The 24,334-nt window shown below is 34.4% G+C and overlaps 2 protein-coding genes and 1 pseudogene across 2 annotated transcripts; all 3 read left to right on the top strand.

Moving 5' to 3' along the window:
* Positions 1 to 6,201: 6,201 nt before the first annotated feature.
* Positions 6,202 to 6,954, top strand: LOC132128615 (uncharacterized; annotated as a pseudogene).
* A 7,423-nt stretch (positions 6,955 to 14,377) lies between these two features.
* LOC132113768 (uncharacterized) lies at positions 14,378 to 17,516 on the top strand. The gene is made up of 6 exons (XM_059521756.1): positions 14,378 to 14,449; positions 14,548 to 14,898; positions 14,990 to 15,340; positions 16,872 to 16,979; positions 17,127 to 17,179; positions 17,293 to 17,516. Exons 1-6 carry the CDS (start codon positions 14,404 to 14,406, stop codon positions 17,407 to 17,409), a joined length of 1,026 nt encoding a protein of 341 aa, XP_059377739.1. The 5' UTR covers positions 14,378 to 14,403; the 3' UTR covers positions 17,410 to 17,516.
* A 797-nt stretch (positions 17,517 to 18,313) lies between these two features.
* Positions 18,314 to 20,857, top strand: LOC132113763 (uncharacterized). Its single transcript, XM_059521742.1, has 6 exons — positions 18,314 to 19,012; positions 19,112 to 19,462; positions 19,560 to 19,910; positions 20,123 to 20,230; positions 20,315 to 20,385; positions 20,484 to 20,857. Exons 1-6 carry the CDS (start codon positions 18,967 to 18,969, stop codon positions 20,571 to 20,573), a joined length of 1,017 nt encoding a protein of 338 aa, XP_059377725.1. The 5' UTR covers positions 18,314 to 18,966; the 3' UTR covers positions 20,574 to 20,857.
* The last annotated feature ends 3,477 nt before the right edge of the window (positions 20,858 to 24,334 follow it).

Consider the following 24,334-nt stretch of genomic DNA (forward strand, 5'->3'; position numbering starts at 1 on the left):
AACATGGAAGAAGCATTTTGGGTTTGTCACATCTGCCACAGTGTTGAGAGGAAGCGAGGAATATAAAGTTCATCAACATGGGGATTTTAATTAAATCTAGAGAACCAAGAAAACACACATAACTGAGGAGGTTGACATTCACAATACCAGACCAAGAACTCAAACCAGGAAACTATTAAATACACAGGACTAGAGAGACACAATGAGGAACACCTGAAATCAATGACATAATGAACACCTGGCATAAATTAATCTAATCAGAGACCAGGAACAGGAAGATCAAATAAGGACATAAACATCACATGGAGCAATTCAGACTCCGAACCAGACCAAATCAACAAGACATCATCATTATATCTACCTCACAGAACAATTTTATCAAAAAGAGGACTTATGACTCTATATGACTCTATATATAAAATATCTATATTCCTACAATCCTAAAAATAATTTTGTATAATTCAAAGCAAAGCAAGCACCCATAGTTGTATCTTTTACCTGTTTATAAACAAACTACAAAAACAAGTTGTTCTTAAGTGTCCACTCTATCAATAAAAAAGCAGGTGGCAAACTTTCTGGAGGTCTATGGCCTAGAAAATATTTAACGGCCTCGAGTCCCTCTGCGTGATCAATATGAGTGTACAAAGATTTAACATCCATTGTTACCAACAGAGATTCATTTTATATGTCATTAATCTTATTAAGCACATGAGAACTGACTTGAATATAAGAGGGAAGCATGAATACATAAGGCTTTATAAAGATGTCAACATACTGTGATGCCAGCTCTGTCAAAAACCCATTTCCACTGATTCTCTAAATTCTTGTGTATCTTTTGCGACATATAAAATGATGGAATTCGAGAGTCTTTGCAGAGTAGAGACACCTTTGGGATAACCAAATGTTGTCCTTCCTGTAGACAGAAGATCTCTCAGTTGAGCCATCATCATCTACAAATGATAGGCAGTTAAGCCCAATAGTACTCAAAGTTAGTGCGCTGTCAGAGTGCTTCCTGAATGTAATGCTCTCTTTTTAGGAAATAAACAGATCAAAATACCATCCTTAGAGCTAATAGTTTACATTCACCTTCGCTGATTGAGAATATTCAGCATGGTCAGTTCCAAAGATTGAAATGTACAGTAGTTGTGACTCAGAAAATGATTTCTAAATTCAGTTTCAGGATATGACTAGTAGATTTTGACAGAGAGGTTATGCTTTGAAAGTTCTAACAAGAGCCAGAGTTAAATCTGTGGATGGGAAACAACAACTGTGTAGAAAGAATAGAGTGCAACAACGTTCTAATTATAATAGAGTCTTTTTTCCCCCAACAATTTAAAGCTGCGAGGATACACAAACTAAACCTGTTATAAATTCTAATGGACATCTTAGAAAGTTATAGCACTCTTAGGAATTTTTCCCCCCAGAGAAACCAATGGTTTGTTAATGATACATTTTTACCTTTTTTGGTAATGATTTACATGTTTGGCATCACTTCCTTTCAGTCTAAATTGACATTGTATGTAATTCAATTGCATAACAATCTTCCATCCATTTAGATGCCATAGTTTTAACATAAACAAATCAATAAACTTAATTTGATTCACATGTATCAGTCATACATGAATGAAACAGGTTATTTTTATGTAATAGTTCACAGCAACCTCCCCACATTGCTCAGTGTTTATGTGTTTCCACACTACAGAGTGTGAAAATTAACAGATGTTTATATGTTTTATTGTTTCATTTGAAATCACTATCAAAGAGACCAATGTTTCCTTTGGTTGTGCTCTTGGCCCTTGACTCTTTGGCATTTACGTTACACTGATCGGTTTAATTACGTGTTTATTAAAAATGCGCTTAGCTTAGCTAGAAAAAAAAAATAGGTTGATTGCTGAGAGACATGGTTGATCAGTTCATATGTGTCTACTTGGCTGACATATTGATATTTACTTCTTCTCTCCAGGCACATGTTCAGCATGTCAGACGAGTGCTCCAAAGGCTGTTAGAGAATAGCCTTTTTGTCAAGGTGGAGAAATATGCGTTTCATCCACAGTCAGTTCCTTTTTTGGGTTACATCATCTGGTCAGAGGGTACACGCATGGATTCCGACAAGGTTAAGGCTGTGGTGGATTGGCCAACCCCTGATTCCCATAAGAGCCTGCAGAGGTTTCTGGGGTTTGCCAATTTCTACCGGCATTTTATTCGCAATTTCAGCCAACTAGCTGCTCCTCTTACTGCCTTGACCTCCACCAAGAGGACGTTCAGGTGGTCCAGTGCAGCCGAAGCTGCATTCTCCAATCTCAAGAGCTACTTTGTTTCGGCTCCTATTCTCACTGCCCCTGATCCCACATGTCAATTCGTGGTGGAGGTCGACGTGTCAGAGGTGGGTGTAGGTGCGGTTCTATCTCAGCATGCTGCTTCGGAAGACAAGGTTCATCCCTGTGTGTTTTTCTCTCATCAATTATCTCCCACTGAGTGCAATTACGACGTTGGTAACAGAGAGTTGCTGGCCGTTAGGTTAGTATTGGAGGAGTGGCGTCATTGGTTAGAGGGTTCCCTTTGTTGTTTGGACTGATGATAAGAACCTTGAGTATATTAGGTCAAATACCTTAATTACAGGCAGGCTCGCTGGGCAGTAGTTTTTGATCGTTTCGATTTTACCCTTTCTTATCTTCCGAGTCCCAAGAACATCAAATCCGATGCACTGTCAGGTATTTTTGATCTTTCCGAACATCCATTCTCTCTTGAGTACATAATACCTGAGAGACTTGTTGTCTCTACACTCATTTGGGAGATCGAATCGAAGGTTTGCACAGTCTTAGAAGGGGTAACTGCTCTGCCTGGGTGTCCAGTGGGCTGGTTGTTCTTGCCGGAGAGGTTATGTTCAGACGGTATTCAATGGGGTCACTGTTCCAAAATGGCTTGCTACACAGAAATTGGTCATACTAGTTAAACTTGCATTCCATGGCTCATGACATCCGAGATTATGTTTTGGCCTGTTCATTCTGTGCTTGGGGTAAGACTTCCAATCGCCCACCAGAGGGGTTGCTCCAACCACTGTATGTCCCTTTGAGACCCTGGTCCTACATCACACTTGATTTTGTTACTGCCCTCCCTGGACAACAAGGTTGTTTTGAGCATAGTGGTCCGGTTCTCGAAGGCGACTAATTTTTTCCTTTGCCTAAATTACCGTCTGGCGTCTAAATGAACTCTCGTGGGTTAAGTTCGCACATAACTCGTTACCAGTGCCGTCCACTGGCCTCTCACCTTTCAAATGTAGCTGAGGTTACCAACCACCCATTTTTCCCAGTCTGAAGTTGCGGCCCTCTCTGCTCACGCTCTGCTCACGCTTAATCTGCCTGTTCCAGTTCCTCCACTGCTGCTCCACTCATAGATGGGGAACCTACTTATTTGGTAAAATGCATTCTGAATTCAAGGCGGAGGGGACGCAGATTCCACTACTTGGTGGACTGGGAAGGTTACTGTCTGGAGGAGAGAAGTTGGGTTCCTTCCAGGGACATATTGGATCATTCCCTTGATGATTACAATCTACAGGTAAGGTCAATGGAGAGCACCAGGAGGCACTCGTAGGAGGAGAGGTACTGTCACAGTTCATGGGATCACAATCTCATCTGTGCTATGTTTACTGTTGTGTGTGTGGGTGTGGTGAGTGGGTGTGTCTGATTACGTAAAGAGCTATCAGTTGCAGCTGTGGCTCGTTAGCTTCACTATATAATGTGTGCTACCCCGTCTTGCATTGTCAGATCCTTGGCATTTGTCCTCTCACTCCTGGTCATCTTTTCCTCCAGTGTCTGGTTCCTCGATCTTCCACCATTATTCTCCCCGGATATACTTCTGTGTGGCTGCCAATTTCATCCTTGCGCTACGGAGATCACCAGACTTTGGCGAGCTCCGCTGTTGCTTGTTTTGTTCCTTGTGTTTGGCTTCGTTCCAATAAAATGTTTGTTTAAACATCTGCTCTTGAATCCTGTCTTATGAATTGTGACAAAAACCATAATGAATATCAATTTAATAAAAATAAATCTGGCGTGTACTGCGAGTGGTACTTCTATTAATAGTGTTTTCAGCTTGTTTTGACTAATGTGCATGTCTCAGCAGTTTTCTCTTACACTAGTGTGAGTACATTTATTGTAAAAGGTCACTGGTGGCAAAAGCAAAAACACACATAACTGAAATCAGGTCAGCACAACACATATCCTGAAACAGAAACAAGTGAGGATCTGCTATCGCTTTTGTGCAAAGACATTAGACCACAAAATTAGACCAATGCACTTGCTGGGACACATTTTGCAGTAGACCACAAAGAGCACACTTTGATCATTCTGAACAGGAGGAAATAATGTGTGTTGGTTATCTCACGTCAAAACAGCCTGTGTGTGTAAATTAACATTTACTTTTTAGAAAAACATATTAAAATACTACATATATTTTGTTTGAGAATTTTTTTTATCAATACTGCTTTGAATTTTTTACCAAAACTGCTTTGAAACTTTTATAAAGTTTAAGATTTAGTCCAGCCCCTCACAAGCCTAGGGTTCAAAACACAAGGTACACCACTAAGAGGAGCCAAACACAACCACAGACGAGACTGATCACAAAAACTGCAACATTCAATACAGCTGCTAGAGGAAAAGAAGTCAATCAAACAAAAGAGCAAACTGCATCATCTTGTTGGATCATAATGTTTAAGAAAGCATAGCACATTTTCCCATTTAAGTAAATGCAACCAAATAATCTGTTTGTAATCGGATTGAAGTCTCAATCTGACTGAAAAGCCTTCATGTAAACACCTTAATCGATCCGATTGAGCTAGATCTGAATAAAAATTTGATTAGATCGAAGGGGGTGGTTTATTCCTCTTCTAATACAATTGAGAGTGCATAAGCACTCGATCGGATTGAACCACGAACCTGAAAGTACTGCACAAATGTAATGACGTATGATGCGTGGAATGAGCTGCTCTTCCTTTTGAATAAAGTGTTGTACTGTCATTATAAAACTCCCCTTCACTTGACAACTGTAAAGTGGAGCAGGACAACCTTGTTTTGGATACTCATCCACAGGGAACGGCATAGCGGTTTATATGTATATTTATCCATAAACGGATAAATATTAATTCTGCTGTTAAAAACAAATAAAGAAACCATGTAGGAGAGTGTTTATTATATGCAAACAGTAATGAACTCTATATTTGAGCAGTGTATGCATTATGAAAATAATAAATAAATTAAATAAAATAAATAAAATAAATACATTTTATTCCTTCCGATTAAAAGCTTGCACATCAACCCGATCACTTTATTTAGTGTCCATGTAAACACTACAACCAGATTCATCAATCGGAATGAAATCAGTCCGACTGAACCAAAATTTTAGCATATAAACATAGCCACCGAAAGAAAAAAGAGCGTAGAGGTGTCCTGTGTGTGTATATTTTTTTGGGCTTTTTTTTTTTTGGGAGTTACGTTAGTCAGCTGTATTTTTATTTTATAATTTGCCTTGATCAAATATCCTTTGATGCCTTCAGTGTGAATCTACAATTTTCATAGTCATGAAACGGCTCGGTGTTCATCTTCAGTTCTCTCTTCATAGCAGTTCAGTCAGTGTACTGTTTGAGTACATGAATTACTCCGGGTTATTGGTTTGTTTTAACTCAGAGGGAGTGTCAGCCACATTAAAAAAGTTAACAGCTTAAGTCATTTGTGGATTAATGCGTATTGAAGGCGTGAACCATTTAAAATGATTCAGTTCGATTTGGTGAACTGGTTCAAAAAGATCCGGTTAGATCGAATGATTCGTTTGCGAACCGGATAGCACAAACTACTTTGTTTTGAACTCTCTCTCACAACAGACATGGAAGAGAAGACAGTCAAATTAGCTTTAGAGGAGTGGCGTCACTGGCTGGAAGGCTCAGGGGTACCTTTCATTGTTTGGACCGATCATAAGAATTTAGAATACATTAGAACTGCCAAAAGACTCAATTCCAGGCAGGCTCGGTAGGCACTTTTATTCGGTCGCTTTGATTTTACTTTATCGTACCGCCCGGGTTCCAAAAATGTCAAACCCGATTCTTTATTACATCTTTTTGATCCCTCCGCCCGCCCGGTGACTCCCGAGTGTATTTTACCTGAGAAATTAGTGGTCTCAGCACTCGTATGGGAGGTCGAGTCGAAGGTCAAGATGGCCTTACAAGGGGTAACGCGTAAAGAGGGAGGCAATGTATTGTTACCTTGTCTTATTTTAAATGTTCAGTCCCACTGAGCACTCTGAAACAGGTTCTTGAGGAGAAATCTGTCCCAATAGTGTCATCATATCACTACTCTCAACCAAATTAATTTTCTCCTGACTTTGAAGAAAATCATTTTCATGCAGTGCGAAAAGATGATAACTTTAATTTAACCATCCTGGGGACCTTCAAATCTGATTCAGGCACATATTTCTGTGGCACTATCTATGCTAATATTATTTCCTTCAGCACTGGAAGTGTTTTGCTGGTTAAAGGTGAGGGTTATGATATTTAAACTTATAAAGGATGGACGATTTATTGTCAGTGTTAATTATTATTATTATTTTTTTTTTTTTTTCATTATAGATGCAGAAATCAAACCTGTTGTTATTCAACAGCCTGTGCTTGGTGTTGTGAAGCCAGGAAGCAATATGACTCTGCAGTGCACAGTTGAGGCAAAGATGTGTGAGAAAGGAGTACAACTAGTCTACTGGTACAGACAAAGTTCAGACACAATCCATCCAGGAATGGTTTATACTCATGGAGACATGAAAAAATGAGTGTGGAAAGAACTCTGTAGCCTCCTTTACTACACAGAGCTGTCTGTGCAACCTCACCAAATGAATGTTGGTCTCTCTGATGCTGGTCTATACTACTGTGCTGTGGTCACTTGTGATGAAGTTTTATTTGGATTTGATTTAATTTGACAAAATATTTGTTGAACCCACACCCAAAATTCAAAAACTTGCATCATTTTTTATGTTTTTCAGATGAATTTAATAGTGAGAGGATGCAGTATTTTATTTTAATTGTCCTTGCAGTACTGTGTACAGTTAGTTTTACAGTCAATATTTTACTCTGTATAACACTGAGAAAAAAAAGGTAAGACCCAGTTTCTTTTTCATTTTTGCAATCTTTCAGTTTAAGCATTTTTATTATTATCATTTTACTTCTAACAGATAGATCGGCTCAACAAATCCAGATTACTAATGACGATACAATGTGATTTCTTATGATCCCAAAGACATTGATTAAAAGGCTCAGGTGTGTTTGATCAGGGTTGGAGATAAACTCTGCAGTGCACTCGCCCTCCAGGGCATTATATTAGTGCTACCAGTATTACAACATCTGCAACATTTTAGTATAATTTTCAATAACAACCTTTTTTTTAAGGTCACTATTTTGACCGGTGGGATTAAATGGGGTAATAGAGTGCTAAAAATGTTTTAATTGTTCTAATTCTTTATTCTAGTACCGCAACACTGATGCTGTCCTGAACCTTTCCACAAAAAGAGGTCAGAGAAAAAGGACCTTAGAGGAGATGAGATTTGAAACTTATTGCTGCTGACTGTCAAAACTTACCATAATATTCCATATTGAGATTAAGATCAAATCTGCCTATGCACGTCTGTGCTTATTTTGCAATGTGTTAAATGTTTATAAACCCTTCTGGGAGACGACGTGTGAAATTCTATAAAAGCATAACCACATCCTGCAAGTGTGAAAGTACTATGTTCATTATTGTACACAGACAATAAACCTTTTAACTTTGGCTAATTAGATTTAGGTCAAACTTCTAATTTGGTCATTCATCTTTAACACAATATAGTTACTTCCTCTATGACAGAGCATGTCGTGTTGAATAGTGAATCCCACAATACAATGCACTCGATTTGACCTTCCATTTTTAGTTTAAGGAATATGGTACAAATATCAAATATAATATTTAAACATATATTTCTTTACTCAATACTTGATCAGACAAAAAATTCAACAGAATGTGTTTTGAGTGAAACAGAATATTCAATGTGGGGGAAAAATCAGGATGGGACTTGATTTCACAAATCGAGAAAAGTGTTAGAAAAAGTGGGAGAAACATGTTGGTTTTTAGTTGCAGGGAAAGGCTTGAAAAATAAAAGAGATTGTTAATGCTGAAAAAGGGAAAGGTTAAATGATTTTTTCTTCGTAATTATGTGCACTGATGAATCTTGCAATAAAAAAATTGTCCATTTTGATTCATATTGACTAGATGGTTTAAAACATTTTTTAACTATTTTAATTTTCCGAGATGACAACTGGACACAATTTTCTGAAACATACAATATGATGAGGTCATGTGACAACGTGACATAAAACTATTATAAGCTACCAGATGATGGCAGTGAGGCATCACAAACAGAGAAAAACAGACAGACATTTAAAGTGTCTTTAAAGCTAGATTAAAGTGCTTATTACATTTTGATTATGGATATTTTTCTAACAAAAACACATTTATTTGCTACAGGGGGCCTTTGTTCACCCACCGAAGTCATGTCAGACACTTTTTTTTAAAATGGATGACCTTTTTATTAAACTTCTGATTGACCGATGGAGTGCAAAACCCACTGAGTTGCATCCAACAGCTTGAAAGATCAAAGACAATTTTTTTAATAATTCCAACTGAATTCCTCTGAAAGAAGAAAGTCATACACAGGAATTATTTACACTCAACGAAGTTGTTAAAACAGCTCAGTGACTGTTTCTCCTACCTAGAGCTGAATCTACAGTCTCTCAATGAGAAACATCAACGCTTCTGATGCTGGGACTTAGTACTGTGCTCTGGTCACATGTAGGTTTTAATAGTGAAAACCTGGCTTCTGACAGCAAGTGTGTTAAATACAACTTATAATTTATGTACTTACAGTATGCTGACTTATAACTTAAACTGAACAATGAGAAGACAAAACTTTTCTATTTTTGACGTTACACTGTATATAACACAGAATACTGTAGAGTGCTTAAAACGTTATTGAAATTAAACATATAATTGTTGATGCAAATTGCATGCTTGTTTAATTGCTTGCTGCATGTAGTTCCAGGGCACAGCATGTGGTGCATGAACATGAAAGCCAACAAATGAATATTTACATTCTAATTCGCCTTGCAGCACTGCTGACCATAAGCTTCATCAGTAATATTCTACTATGCATGAAAAAGACGAAAGGTAACAGCTAACTGACTTTAATGTATTTATGTATTAAATACATCATATAAAATACATGAAGATATATATTAAGATGAAAAAATGCTTTTTTATATTATTCAGATAAAATTAGCATAAGTCCTTTTCATATGCACAGGAAACTATCAATGTCCCTTTGAAGCACTAAAAATTATATGATATTTTATCTTATAACAGGCAACATGTTCATGCTACAGAGGATATAGTGTCAAGTGCAACGGTTAAAAGTGAAGTATTTTGACAAAGCTGGTGTAGACAATGTATTTCTTAATGGATATTTTTATATTTTAGTTCCCCAGACCTGTGATTTGAATTATGTTGCCTTAAAATTTACAAACCAAAGCAAAAGACAGCTGCGAGAGGAGAGGCAAAGACATAAACAATACTCTGGATTGAAATAAATAAATAAACATTTTAGTAGTTTAATACTGTATATGCATATATTTGCTCAGTTTTTTGCTAACCAGAGCCATTTTGAATACCATGTGATAAATCATAATTCTTATGTTATGTTCTGAATAAATATGAAACTGAAATGTTTACAGTCAATCTCTTTATTCTGTAAACAACCACAGACATCTATATCATGCTTGATGTGCTTTAGTATTGGTGTAATGTATGTGAATAAACTGTAATTTGAGCAATATGGCATGTTTGTCTTATTTTTTCTTTCTTTCATAAAAACAGAAATAGACCCCCATGCTCTGTGTATTTTATTTTCAGACACCATTGCAACATGATTAGTGATAAAAACACAAATTTTTGCTAGATTTAATTTATTTTATCATGTGAATGGTGACAGGATCTGATTAAAGTTTGATAAGATCGACACCACACACCTCAACGTCATGCCACAGAAAGTTAGTCCAGTTTACACACCTGTTCTGTGGTAAGATTTTAATCAGTTGCTCAAAATAGGCAAAAGAGTTTTAGACAGTCTTCTTCCATTCAATGTGCATAAGACTGTTCACAGTAACTTTTGGTCTATTTAACACCTCCTCAGCCTATTCTCTCCCTCCTCACTCAGATACAGAATACAGATACAGAAGAAAACATGACTCCCACCAGGAAAATCTCTTCATTTCAAGACCAGAAGAAAAGTTCGAAAAATCTAATGAAATCTGGTAAGGTTAAACATGTGAGTCAAACTAAAAGAAGGGCTGAGTGAGAGAATGACATCATATCCTGCTGAGTGAGTAACAGGATGAAACTGTTTAGTGTTGAGTAGAAACTGCTGAGGTGAACATCAGCGGATCAGCGTTGTATCTTGTACTGTATGCTTACAACTTAGATCAAAATACATCATTTGATTAATCCAGAATCCTTCTGGCCTAAACAGAATAAATCTTGAGGACATTATTTATTTTATTTAGGGTACAATTATTTTATACAATTGGTTATTTCTATTTTTTTTTACACATATTTTGTATTACTGTGTGTTGAATTTGGGTTTGTTCTTATTTTTGTGCTAGAAGTAAATAGAGCAACTGCTGCTGTAATGTTATTTTGAATTGTCCATGTGAAATAAAACTACACACATACATGTGTGCACATTACAATTATAGTATGTTACAAATAAAATAAAATAAATAAATATAAATAAATAAATACATATATAAATTATACAAATAAAACACCTTAAAAATAAACAAAGTAAAAATGGATCAACACCTTTGCTCTCAGTGTGAGCATGAACATGCATCAAGTAGTTTCCACCCACAACACAAGACCCATTTATTTTTCTTTCACTTGCTGCTTCAAAACCACAAAAACACTTACGCCAACCTTTGTCTTCACATCCCTTTCCATTAGCAAAATCACAAATAGCTCACCAAAATCAAGAATAACAAGAAATTTCTGAGATCTTACTGGACAGTTTTACTTGTTACATATCACTAAATCTTCATGTGTGCCCCCAGTGTATATATATATATATATATATATATATATATATATATATATATATATATATATACACATATTTCCTTTATATACGTTAAACCACAAATTATGTATTTGAGTTTTTTTGTCAGCTTGTTTTCTTTCACTTAGCAAAAGTTAGCACCAAAATTTAATTTAATTAAATTAGCACAATTGGTTGTAGGCCATGCATTTTTTTATGTGAATTTTGCCAAAATTATTCACCATGATGTTTATTTGTACTCAAAAACTATTGTGCATAAGATCAGATCAATAAACCCTATGAGCAATCAATTCCAAAAAGGAATACAATTGCTAATGAAAAGAAATAAAAAAATAAACGAAGCTGGCAAAAATATTGAATCCAAGATAAAATGTCATATACAAGCTGGGACTGTGTAAACAGAAAACCAACTTCAGGAAAGGTTTTCTAGCACATCATAAGGGTTAAATTAATACATAATAAAATATGTTCAGTGCATACAATTAATCTCTCTTCATAAATTAAATATTAATGTAAATGTTAATATTTTTCACTTATCCTGCTCCCCCTGCTGCTGAAAACAGGAAGAACTGAGCAAGAATAGCAAACTAACACCATCCAAGCTAGAATATGACACAACAGACATAAAAATGATTTTAAGGGTACCATGGTTTTTGTGGTAGTTATTTATTTTTATTTTTTTCATTGTTTGCCACTTTAATAGTAATAGGTTCTACTTTATATAGTAATGGAAAAAAGACAAGACCGTTTCAATTTTATCACCCCATTAACAATGGAAGTTACTTCATTAAATATATGTACATTTCTAAATATAATATTTTGATCTGTGTATGCTTCTTTAAGCATCTTCACAGAGGTAATATATAAATGAGAGAACCTCAGATGATGCCAACCCTGAAAAAACATACAGAACCAGGGGCGTTGCACAAGATCCCCCCCCCCCCCCCCCCCCCATGAAAATATCCAGGTAAAATAAAATATATTCCAGACTTTTCAAGGGCCCTCTCTTCCTTTGGGGCCCTGGTAATCAGTACTGGTTTTAACCCCAGTCCGACGCCCCTGTACAGAACTACCAAATTTTGCTATAAGTTTGATTGCATCATAATAATTGTTGTTAATAGTGTTCGTTGTCTTTTCGATTACGCCTATAATTGATTTTTCCTTACATTTCTGCTATATTAACATAAACTGAGTCACCACTGATCTCTACTACTAAATATTATAGAAATATAACTTTTCTAAAAAGCTGCTTTGCAATGATATGTATCGTAAAATGCAAATAAAATAAAATCAAATTTGAATATTAAATATAGTTAATATAAATGCATGTATATATATAACATCTTACAAATGCATAATGGTGTTATATTGTATTATTATTAGCATAATCGGTCATGGGCAGTATTTCAAATACATATATTTGATATTTGATATATTTGCCCATCCTTGATCATAATTATTATTAATATTATGTGTTATTTAGCATTACAGTGGAAAACAGAGCAGACAGATCAGCAACCTCATTTATGAAGTCACAGTGCAGACTGTCAGTCACTGTGTTGCATTTGTGGTCAGTGCATGAAAGTGAAAACAGAATGGAAAGATCAGCCTTCAGGCTTCTTTAGATCTCAATCTTAGTGGTCAAAAATTTCCACACAGTGTCTGATGTTGCTAAAAAAAAGGTGTCAAAAGCAGTCACATGCATTTACAGTTGCTTACATTTAGTGCATCACTATCACTTGTGAAAGAGTGAGACTAAACTACAAAGACTTTTGATTTAAAGTGTTACATTTGTTCTCACAGGACACTGCTCCAGATTAAAAAAAAAACAAAAACACCAATCATAGGACACTGCTCAAGCTTTCAAAAATACATATTAGCCTGCTCATACACACAAATGTTGAACCTCAGCTTCTGATGTGCATGATTATTAGCTCATTGTTTGTGTAAATTATAGTTTAGATAAACGTGATGGCAGGCCAAAAACAGACATGAATTGCACAAATTTTCATATGTGTAAAGGGTTTTAATTTAATGATGAAGTACAATATGTAATTCTCAAATTAAATTGCAAAAATAACTCTCATATGGTTTCATGTAGTCCCACCTTAAACTCACACAATCGGTTAAGCCAACATTGCTGTTTCGAGCTACATCATAATACAAAAAACAAACAAAAAACAAAAACAAAACAACAACAAAACACAGCAAAGTTGATAGCACCACAGAGCCACAGTGTTTAATATATAACCCATTAATAGCTTAATGTCTCTTAAACTTAAAGTTGCTTTACCTTGTCTCAACATGAACCATTAAAAGAGATTTAAACATATTTATCATGCTACAAGTATTTTAAAAAGTACTTTAACATTGAAAAAAAAAATCACATAGTTCACCTTTAGGTTGTGGTTCATCGATAGCGAAGTTAAGTAATAAAACAGATTCAAACCACAGACTCATTAAATGTTTTAAAATAACAGAAAATGTAATAAACTCTATTTAAATATATACAAATTATGTTTATTAGTGATTAGTACTACTGCAGAATGATGCAGGCGATGACGGCAATATAAACATTGGCCCATTCATAGAAGCTAATCAAATATGATGCATTATAATTTCACATTTAATTTATTAATAAGAACACTAAATATGGTGCATCAAAATATGATATTGCTTATTGTTTTCACAAATCAGCACAACATCCAAAAGTTGTGTAATTTCAGGACCATGGACAGGGTTTTTCTGTGTCAGGTTTATTCTACATATGGCCTGAATCAAACAACTAATATTAAAATAATAATAATAATAATAAACATTTGGTAGAGCATGACAATTAAATCTTGCCCAATTTAACTTTATTTTTCCATATATGCACTTATATGCTATATTTAATAGTCAAATGTGGATACTTGAAGATGAGATTAAAATAAATAATAATTTTAATTTATGCTTTTTAATAATTTGAGGTTGAAAACAACATACAAATAAAATTCACTTTTTTGGGGGGAAAAAGGTAAAGACTTCATCCATGGATCAATCTTTTTTGCCTACAGAACTAATGTGTGGGTTGGAAGCACTGCACATAAAACTGTGTCAAGTTCAGGAAATGGGTGATGATTTGCTGACAAACAGAACCATGTGATCTTAAGATATAAGTGTACATAACAGTTAACTTTGTGTGAGATTCTTTTTTTAGCCTGAGCACAGAATGATCTGGATGGCGATAAAATGGACAGACGAGTTTGTGTGATGATCTTCTTCTTGTATGAAATCTGTAAGTTTCATTTCAATAATATTGACATAAATGTAACAAATAATGGTGCTTTTGTAAGGATCATCAGAATTTATGCATGGTTTACAATCTTTTAGCAGTTAAGGCAATATATGGAAACATTGTACAACTTCACCCAGTTGTATCAGTTCATGATGGAGATCCGGTGGTTTTGTCCTGCTTCATTAAAACAAAACAAATAAGTATGGCATTGTGGTACAAGCAAGTCACTGGAGGAGAACCACGTCTCATTGCTTCCTCACTTCTCCATTCATCAAGAAGCCAATTTCATGATGAATTTAACAGCAATCATTTTGAAGCTGTAAGAGGGACTGACAGTTTTAATCTGACAATTGTAAATGCCTTACAATCAGATTCAGGCACATACTATTGTGCTACATCTTTCTCTAATATAATTGAATTTGGAAATGCTACTCGTCTGGTTATTAAAGGTGAGTCAGTGCATGTCACCTTCATGTTAAAGTGTTTATAATGATGATGTTGGAAAAACAGCTATTTATGCAAAACATCATCCATTTCTAGGAGCAGAAATCAGCAAACCCATGAGTTTAAAATTGCCCAAGATTGAATTAGTTAAACCAGGGGTAAATAATTATCTGCAATGTTCAATCCAAAATGAAATAGTCAGCAGGGGAGGTGAAAATTATCTCTACTGGTTCAAACATGGATCAGACGAATCTCATCCAGGATTCATTCATGTTCATGGAAACACAAGTGATGGATGCGTGAGGAGCTCTGAAGCTGACTGTCTTTCACCGTCCTGTGAATTCAACCTCCCAAAGAAAAAGATCAGTCCCTCACAAATGGGAATTTACTGTGCACTGGCCACATGTGGGGAGGCTTTATTTGGAAATGTTTATAAACACAATCCTGGTAAGTGTGAGCATTTTATTATGTCTTTGTACTTGTATTTATAAAAAGCGTTTTTTTAAAACACGCAGAGTTGTACAGCAGACAATATTGTCTTGCAATAATGTAGTGCAAAAAATAAATAATTACAAAACAGATAAGTAAATATTATAAATTCAAGTCACCTTTAAATGTATATACTTCTACTATGCTGAATAAAAATTCAAATGTAATATTAATTCTGGTCACCAATTAAAATTTTAATACAAAATTGACAATGTGACTAATCATGAATATTACATATAATTATATGAAGAGTTCAGATGCAAAGGCCTCTAAGTGCTGTCTGAAATGTTCTTCTAAAATTAAAAAATTTAAAATTTGAAAATGTTATCAGGCTCCTACATTTGTTTTTAATTATTTCACTTTATTGCATAGAAAAGGATCTATATATTGCCATTAGAATAAATGTAATGAACCTAAACATAGGAGCCTGAAAAAATTACTAATTTTAGATGAACATTTCATACAGCACTTAGAGGCTTTTGCACCTGAACCCTTCATATATATATTAGGGGTGGGAGAAAAGAAATAGATTCTTCGATGCATCGCGATTCTCTCTTTAACGATTCTGAATCGATCACGAGCATGGTTTTCCCCCGTTAATGGCACTTGTGTGACCTAGAGACCATTGCAGCGGTCTTCACTTCACAGAATATGCGCTGTGAGATATTTGCGCATTGCCTGACAGTGTGTGCTTCCACCCGCCGTTATTTCAGTATTTGACGGCTGCGATTAAATGCACTTGCATCACCAAATACTTTTATACGAAACTGATGGAAACATTGTCAGTTATGTTTTCAGAACAGGACAACAAATCTGATGTATTGATGTACTGAAATAGAACTATACTGTACATTAGTGAGAATCGGTGTGAATGCAGCCTGCTAAAGCTGCCACTCTCCGTGATCTCATCAGTAATAATCAAACAGCATCAATGCTGAGGAAAAAAGAAAAACCCATAACTATGATTGTCTGTAAACTGTCGGATATTCCACTTAAAGAACACTTATTTTTAAAATTAGCCTCCTTATATAATTTCACAAAAAAAGTAAGTAAAATATTCACGCGGAGTTATAGTGTAATATCGAAAATTGAGAATGTGACGCTTCATGATACTGGTTTGAATGGAATCATTGACATTATAATCGTAATTGAATTGAATCGTGGAACCAGTGAAGATTCCCACCCTTTCAGATGACAGTACTGACTAAACAGAGATTATAACTATAAACGAAAAAACATAGAAACTGCAATTCTGGTTAAATGTAATGTTGTAAAGATGTATTTGCACAACAGATGAATATATATATATATATATATATATATATATATATATATATATATATATATATATATATATATATATATATATATATATATATATATATATATATATATATATATATATATATATATATATATATATATATATATATTTGTTGTATTTGGACATTTTCCAAAGTACCATTAATGTATCTTTTTTTTTTTTTAGAAAACTTTGAGAATCAGAGCATACTATTTTACATTCAAATCGGCCTTGCAGCACTACTGTCAATAAGTTTTACCATCAATATCCTACTTTGTTGTTTGAGGAAAAGTGGTAAGTATTTGTATGAATGTAATTACATTTTTGTCCCTAATCTAATATACAGTACTGTAATATTATCTTATTTTTAAGCCAAGTATGAGCAATGACCATTCTCTTTTAAAAATAAATTCTCAAACTGTTACATCTCTATTTAAACAGGGATAATGTCTCAACAGATACAAACTACCAATGAGGATGATAATGTGTCGATGGTAATACTAAAAAAAGAAAAGAAACAGACTTAAAGCCACTGAGAAGCATACATAATAAGTAATATGATAAACGGTTTAATAAGTCTTTTTTTTTTTTTGTTTTTTTTTTTTAGAACAGGGAAATTACTTACGCTACTGTACTAACCTCCACCAAACACACAAGAATGAAGAGGGAGAGCCATCCTGAGGACACACTGTATTCTGGTTTATCATGCCAACAACAAAGCTGAAAACTATTTTATGTTACATTTTTTCATTAATTTATTTCTATTGCTCTGTCAAAATGTTTGCTTACATGTTCTGATTTACCAACAATTAATCTTACTTAAGAAAATCTTTTTTTTTTTCTGGCATTAGTGTAGTGACAAAAAAGCACACTATACAAAGTAACGACAATTTGATAAAAAATATTTGTTACAAAAAATGTCATACTGTACATTCTGCTCAGACTTTCCAATGACCCGCTATTGTACAGAAATCACTTTCCTCAACACATTAAATAACATTGTCATGGTACAATATTTTGCTAATATGGTGCAGTATTTTACTATTGCTGCAATTATTAAAAAAAAAGAAGAAGAAAAAAAAACCTCCTTCCTCACTGCCATTATATTTATATGATTGTAATGAAAACAGTCTCATTTTAGAATTTTTTTTCTCTCACATGCATAATCAATAAATGTACTATATATATATATATATATATATATATATATATATATATATATATATATATTTATTTATTTATTTATATATTTTTTTTTTTGAGGATCGTTTATATTTAGAAACAAAAAAATAACATTATCCTTTAGGATGACCTTTAGTCCCATTCTACTAGAAACACGCATTACTTTCTCAATGCACACATGCTTGTTCATATTAAAGTGTCTATAAATAAAAACAGTAAATGACTGTGTTAGTACATATCAGTTTGAAAAGAAACAGTCCTAATCAGCATTCAAAATTAGAAAAGTAAATTGTCTAACTAAACTAACAAAAATAACAGAATCAGCATCAAACATCCACATGGTGGCAGCAGAGGCTATACATTCAGGGCAATGGGCTACATGACGCTACATGACCTTAGTTACATTTCTAGGTTTGCAGGTATATATTTAGTTTATATCAATGCCAGATGTGTAGTTTCTAGACAGAGATCAGTTTAGTATAAACTCTCTGATCTTGGTAAATGTATATTGTGAGAATTTCAAATATATTTTTTCAAAAAAATCCAAGGTGGAAATTTGAGAAAACTGGTGAAAATATAAGTTGGTATAATATGGTGGAAAACTGAGGCCTTCATGACAGATATGATCAAGGAAAACAGACCATGAAACAGAGCTGATATTAACAGATCATAATAAAATTGTACATAGTAACTATTTGACACTGAATCATTAATTTCTTCTATTAAATAAACTAGTCACTATACAAGGCCTAGACTAAGGAAGCTCTTTGTGAAGCTTGATTATCGAAAATAATTCAGTGCTAAGTGTAAAATACTCATATAACCAATCTTTACATGTTCATTTGAATTGTCTTGAAAAACAAGAATGCTTTACCCAGAAAAAAATGCATATCAAATGTTTGTTTCTATTTTAGCATACTGCATGATTCTAATCTGTGGTTTCAAGTGTGGTGTATGTAGATCTGTGTCAGGTCGAGGAAATGGCTGATAGCGCTAAATGAACAGGATCACGTGACAGTGCCGTACTTCAAACTGTACTGTATGTCATATAACTTTACCTACATTTAGTTGAGCTTCTCCTCTCAGCCAGAAGAAGAAAATGGGTAAACAACTTTGTGTGATGGTGTTACTCTTAACTCAAGTGTGTAAGTGCATATTTCAATAATTACATTTCAACATTTTCTGACGTTGTTTCAGATAATTTCTTTTTAGTTGTTTGATGTGTGAAGTTAATTATTTTACAGTTGTGGGACTATATGGAGACATTATACAACTGCAGACAGTTATATCAGCATATGAAGGAGATAATGTGGTTTTTCCCTACTTAATTAAAACAAAACAAATAAGTATGGCATTGTGGTACAAGCAAGTCACTGGAGGAGAACCACGTCTCATTGCTTCCTCACTTCTCCATTCATCAAGAAGCCAATTTCATGATGAATTTAACAGCAATCATTTTGAAGCTGTAAGAGGGACTGACAGTTTTAATCTGACAATTGTAAATGCCTTACAATCAGATTCAGGCACATACTATTGTGCTACATCTTTCTCTAATATAATTAATTTTGGAAATGGTACTCGTCTGGTTATTAAAGGTGAGTAAGAGCTCACAACATTTGAGTGGTCATTATTATGTTATAATAAAAACAAACAAACAAAAAAGTTATTTGTTCAAAACATCATCCATTCTAGGAGCAGAAATCAGCAAACCCACGAGTCTACAACTTCCCAAGACTGAACTTGTTAAATCAGAGGTAAACGTGCCTCTACAATGTTTAATCCAAAATGAAATAGTCAGCAGTGGAGGTGAAAATCATCTCTACTGGTTCAAACATGGATCAGACGAATCTCCTCCAGGATTCATTCATGTTCATGGAAACACAAGTGATGGATGCGTGAGGAGCTCTGAAGCTGACTGTCTTTCACCGTCCTGTGATTTCAACCTCCCAAAGAAAAAGATCAGTTCCTCACAAACGGGAATTTACTGTGCACTGGCCACATGTGGGGAGGCTTTATTTGGAAACATTTCTACACACAATCCTTGTAAGTGTGAGCATTTCAACATATCCTACACCTTAGGTTAGCCAAGACAACTCTTTTCAGCCGTACAGTTCTAAATTCTAAACTTCTTTGAATAAAAACACTTCCATTTTTATCTTTAATATGAAGAATCAACTTCTTCCCAAATTGTTCATTCTGCATACTTGTGTATACATTCCTTAAAATATATCAAATATTTTTTCATCATGATTTAGACAACTTCAATAACCAGAACACACAATTACTCTTTGTAATTGTCCTTACGGTGCTCCTGACATCAAATACTACCATCAGTATTCTTCTGTGTTGGATGAGGATACATGGTAGGTGTTTTTAGGTGAAATAATCTCTTGCTTCTATTGCTGTTTAATTCATTTTAAGGCTGACCATTTTCTCATTTATTACAGAGTCTATTAATGCAACAGAAAGCACATATAAGCCGATCCAGACTACTGATAATGATGTGTCAGTAACTGAGGTTTGTCACTCTCCAGATTAAAAAAAAACAATTATGACCACTATAATCATTATATGGAAATATAAATAATTTTTTCTGCAATGCTCTTTTTTTTGTAGTATAAGGAAGAGGAAGTGAGCTTTTGGTCTTCACCCGTCATCCAAAATGCTCAAAGAGTGAAAAGAAACACCAGCTTTAAGGACATATGATATTTGGGTTTGACAAATCAAGACCATAGTGAAACATTGTTGTATATTTGCTCATATTAATCATTAAAAACATAATTATGAGTAATTTAAGTGAGCCAGTTATTTTCGATTAACAGAATAAATTCTGTTCAAGTAGTTATTAATGGGCTGTACTATAGCTATTGTAATGATTGAAAAACCAGTCAAAGTAAATAACTTCCAAAATGTAATCGAAATAATTATATGCTGTATAATCATTTTAGTTTGATTTGGTCATATAATAAACAGTAACGGCTATTACAGTTTGCATTGAAACATTCTTTGACATGCCTTTACTCTCTTGTTGAATGCCTTTCTGATGTTCAAAGCCTGGATGTCTTTACATTTTCTTAATTATTAGAGAAAAAAAAAACATTGTTTGTGGTCAAAATGAACATGGATTAAAATGAAACTGTAGAAGTTTTACAATTCACATTACAGATCTATATTTAACAGCCTACGTATTTTTTGCCAAAACAACAGAAAAAAAATAAAATAAAAAATCCTCACTAATCCTCAGCTTGTGACTTGCAAACACTAGCCTACAACATGACAATGCACCAGAACATTGACGCATTAACCATTCATGCACATATAAATTTATTATCATTTAGAAGATGCAAATTAAGCTTACACAAGTGAGATTCATTAGGTGTTTGTAAAATGGAACATACCATAACATGAAGTTCCAAAGCTTCCCAAAAAGCTGCCCTTTCTTTCCCACAATTATTCTGATCATTATAGTGATCGTCTTGTAATCCATATTTTGATGACATTATTAACCAACTACACAAGCACACCATTTTAACAGTTATTTCATGGAAAATCGTAGACGTGATATTTGCCCAGTACACTTGTAATTGCTGCCAAATCAGACTCAGCAGTGATAAATTCATTACATTGTACATTACATTGTACACAGGGCCGCTGCTGGCCAAATGGGTGCCATAAGCAGGATTGTATTGTTGTGCCCCCCTTCCTCAAATATGATGATGAAAAAAACACCTACTATAGGGGTGAAAAAATAACTTTAATCAAATAAAAAACTAAATGAATAAATTGTATTATTTTCAAATTACAATTGTAGCTCTCGACATTTACCTATGGCTATAACTTTATTATAATTCTAATTTATTTTATAGTCTCAAGCATTAAGAAATCATGCAAAAGGAAATTAAGCAGTTTTACTATGATAAAACCATGGTTTATTTTTGTAAGGGTTGTGATATGCATGTTTTTTGTTGAAGAAATTATAAAGTAAATTATCTATAGCAAAAAGGTGGCCAAAAATAGAAAAAGATTAAGTGACTATTTGAATTATATGTTTAGTCAGTAGCCTAAACAAGGATTTGATTCTCCTGTAAGTGTAACAGCAGCAATTACATGGCATCTGGCTCCCTTTGTAGGCATTTGTAATAACGTACATAAATTGTTTATTTTGTATTTGCCTACATTATGTATTTTAAAGGCCGTGTTGCAGGGTAAATTTTTTTACGAATTTGTGCAATTTGCTTGATGGTAATAAACATTTAAACTGTTATACATTGTATTTTATGTTGTTTGGTATCACAAAACGGAATATAATACGAAAAAGTAGGTACAATCTTACAGCGGTCTCCTTTCCCCCATAATGCATTGCATCACGTCACGTTGGGGAGAGAATTTACCAAAGCCGCCTTGAGAGCATTGAGAGTTACTAGAGAGAGACAAGTAGTAGACGAGAGTATTCAGATAACGCAGATTATAGATAAATACATATATATATATAGATAGATAGACAGACAGATAGATAGATATCGACCAACAGCGACCAAAACGCACTCATTTCCCTACAGCACAAGCTTTTCAGCGCAGTTTCCATGGGACAGCACCGCCCACACAAGCACCTGCCAAACACAGCGACACACACGCGGCTACGTTTGCAACAACATTTTCACTGGAGGAAGAGATAAACGCTCAGAAACGTCCATATAGCTAGCATGATGCCTTCTATTTCTAGATGACAAAGACAAAGTTTACCAGTTCTACGACACTATGACAAAGGTTACCGGTACTTATCTGAACTAACGTCATGATCACTGCCACTAGATATAAAGAAAACGTTGATTTTTCACTTTATTCAATGACAGTAAAAAAAATAATAATAAAAAAAATAATTATATATATATATATATATATATATATATATATATATATATATATATATATGTGTGTGTGTGTGTGTGTGTGTCGTTATTGTGCACTGCTGCTCGTAGACTAGCTCCAGTGCTCATTGCTGCGATGCTAAACGATAGCAACTCACCAGGACACTTCACCAACTCTCCACTCATTCTCTTTGGACCATGCATTTAATAAGCTTTGACGGACACCAGTTCTTGGCAATTCCTCATTTGCCCTCTCACTTCTGGCAGGTTCGAAATTACACGGCTGCAGGTCATCATACATGTTGGCTCTTGCAACCTCTTCCTCATCCAAGTCAGTTGCTATAACGTTAGTTCTGATGCTGCGTTCCAGGCAGGTTTTTGAGCTCGTAATCACTATTTCATACCACAACTAACGACTTTGTACCATTCCAGGCAAGTTACGCCAAACTTTCTGAGTGCAAGGAATTGTAACTAGATTATTTTTTTTTATTGCAACGGTACATTGACCTAAAATCATTTTTTCAATGTGTACCACTTGCATAAACACTGCATCCATAGGCAGTATTATCCGTAGGGGCTGTCATTGTTGTTTCGCGTGCTGTGTGACCTCGGAACTCGGAGTACATCGATCTAGTACGAGACACGAGTTCACGGGTGGGAAGTCACGAGTTTGATTGCCGTTCCTGTGCACTTTCACGGGGTTAAGGTTGGAAAAACACGGGGTACCGGTTGCCTGGAACGCGGCATCATACTAGGCTGAGGCTACCTTTCCTCGACTTCTCCCCAACGTGACGTCATCGCCGAGTTGCATAAAAAAAACGTTAATACCAAAAACTTAAAAAATAGGTCTTAAAGACTATTTTTGAGACATTTTAAAAATGATATACATATCTTGAGTGATTTATGTACCCATTAATCGAAAGTGGTGGTTAACCTGTAACATGGCCTTTAACAGTTTTATTATTAACCAATCATTATTGCCTCATTGTTTTTTTATATAATGCATTTTAAGTCATTTTAAAGGCTATTGATGGCTTAGCTCTTTTTTTATAGCAGCAACAACAACAATTAAAAAAATATTACAGTATATCAATACTTTGTAAATTATTATTTGAAGTAACAAAACCATGGTTCATTTGCAGTTACCATGGCAACAGGAACAATGATTTGCGGCGTTATTGTTAAAACCATGGGTAATTTTCGTAAAAAAAAAAAAAAAAAAAACGTTCACAGGAATGTGAACCTAAATGATTTATAATTTATTTTAATATATATTAAAAATGTATAAGGTGTGCATTGTAGCTGACACCTAAATGAACACATTACAATTGTTTTATAACTGGAAGTCTTTCTCCTCAAATGCTATTGAGTTTCAGTAGCATAATTTACATGTGATTAACAGTTTATTTTAATAAATATCCAACATTCAATTCAATTGTGCTTTATAGCTGTCACCTAGATGAACAATAACAGTTGTTTTTATGAATGTAAGTCATTCTCCTCAAATGCTACTGACGTTAGAAAAGTGTATACCTATATCGCATGTAACTTTAGAGACGGTCCCTAAATTTGAGACTCTGGAACATCTGACGTCAAGCC

The sequence above is a fragment of the Carassius carassius genome, chromosome 3 (assembly GCF_963082965.1).
Source record: "Carassius carassius chromosome 3, fCarCar2.1, whole genome shotgun sequence".
NCBI lineage: Eukaryota > Metazoa > Chordata > Actinopteri > Cypriniformes > Cyprinidae > Carassius > Carassius carassius.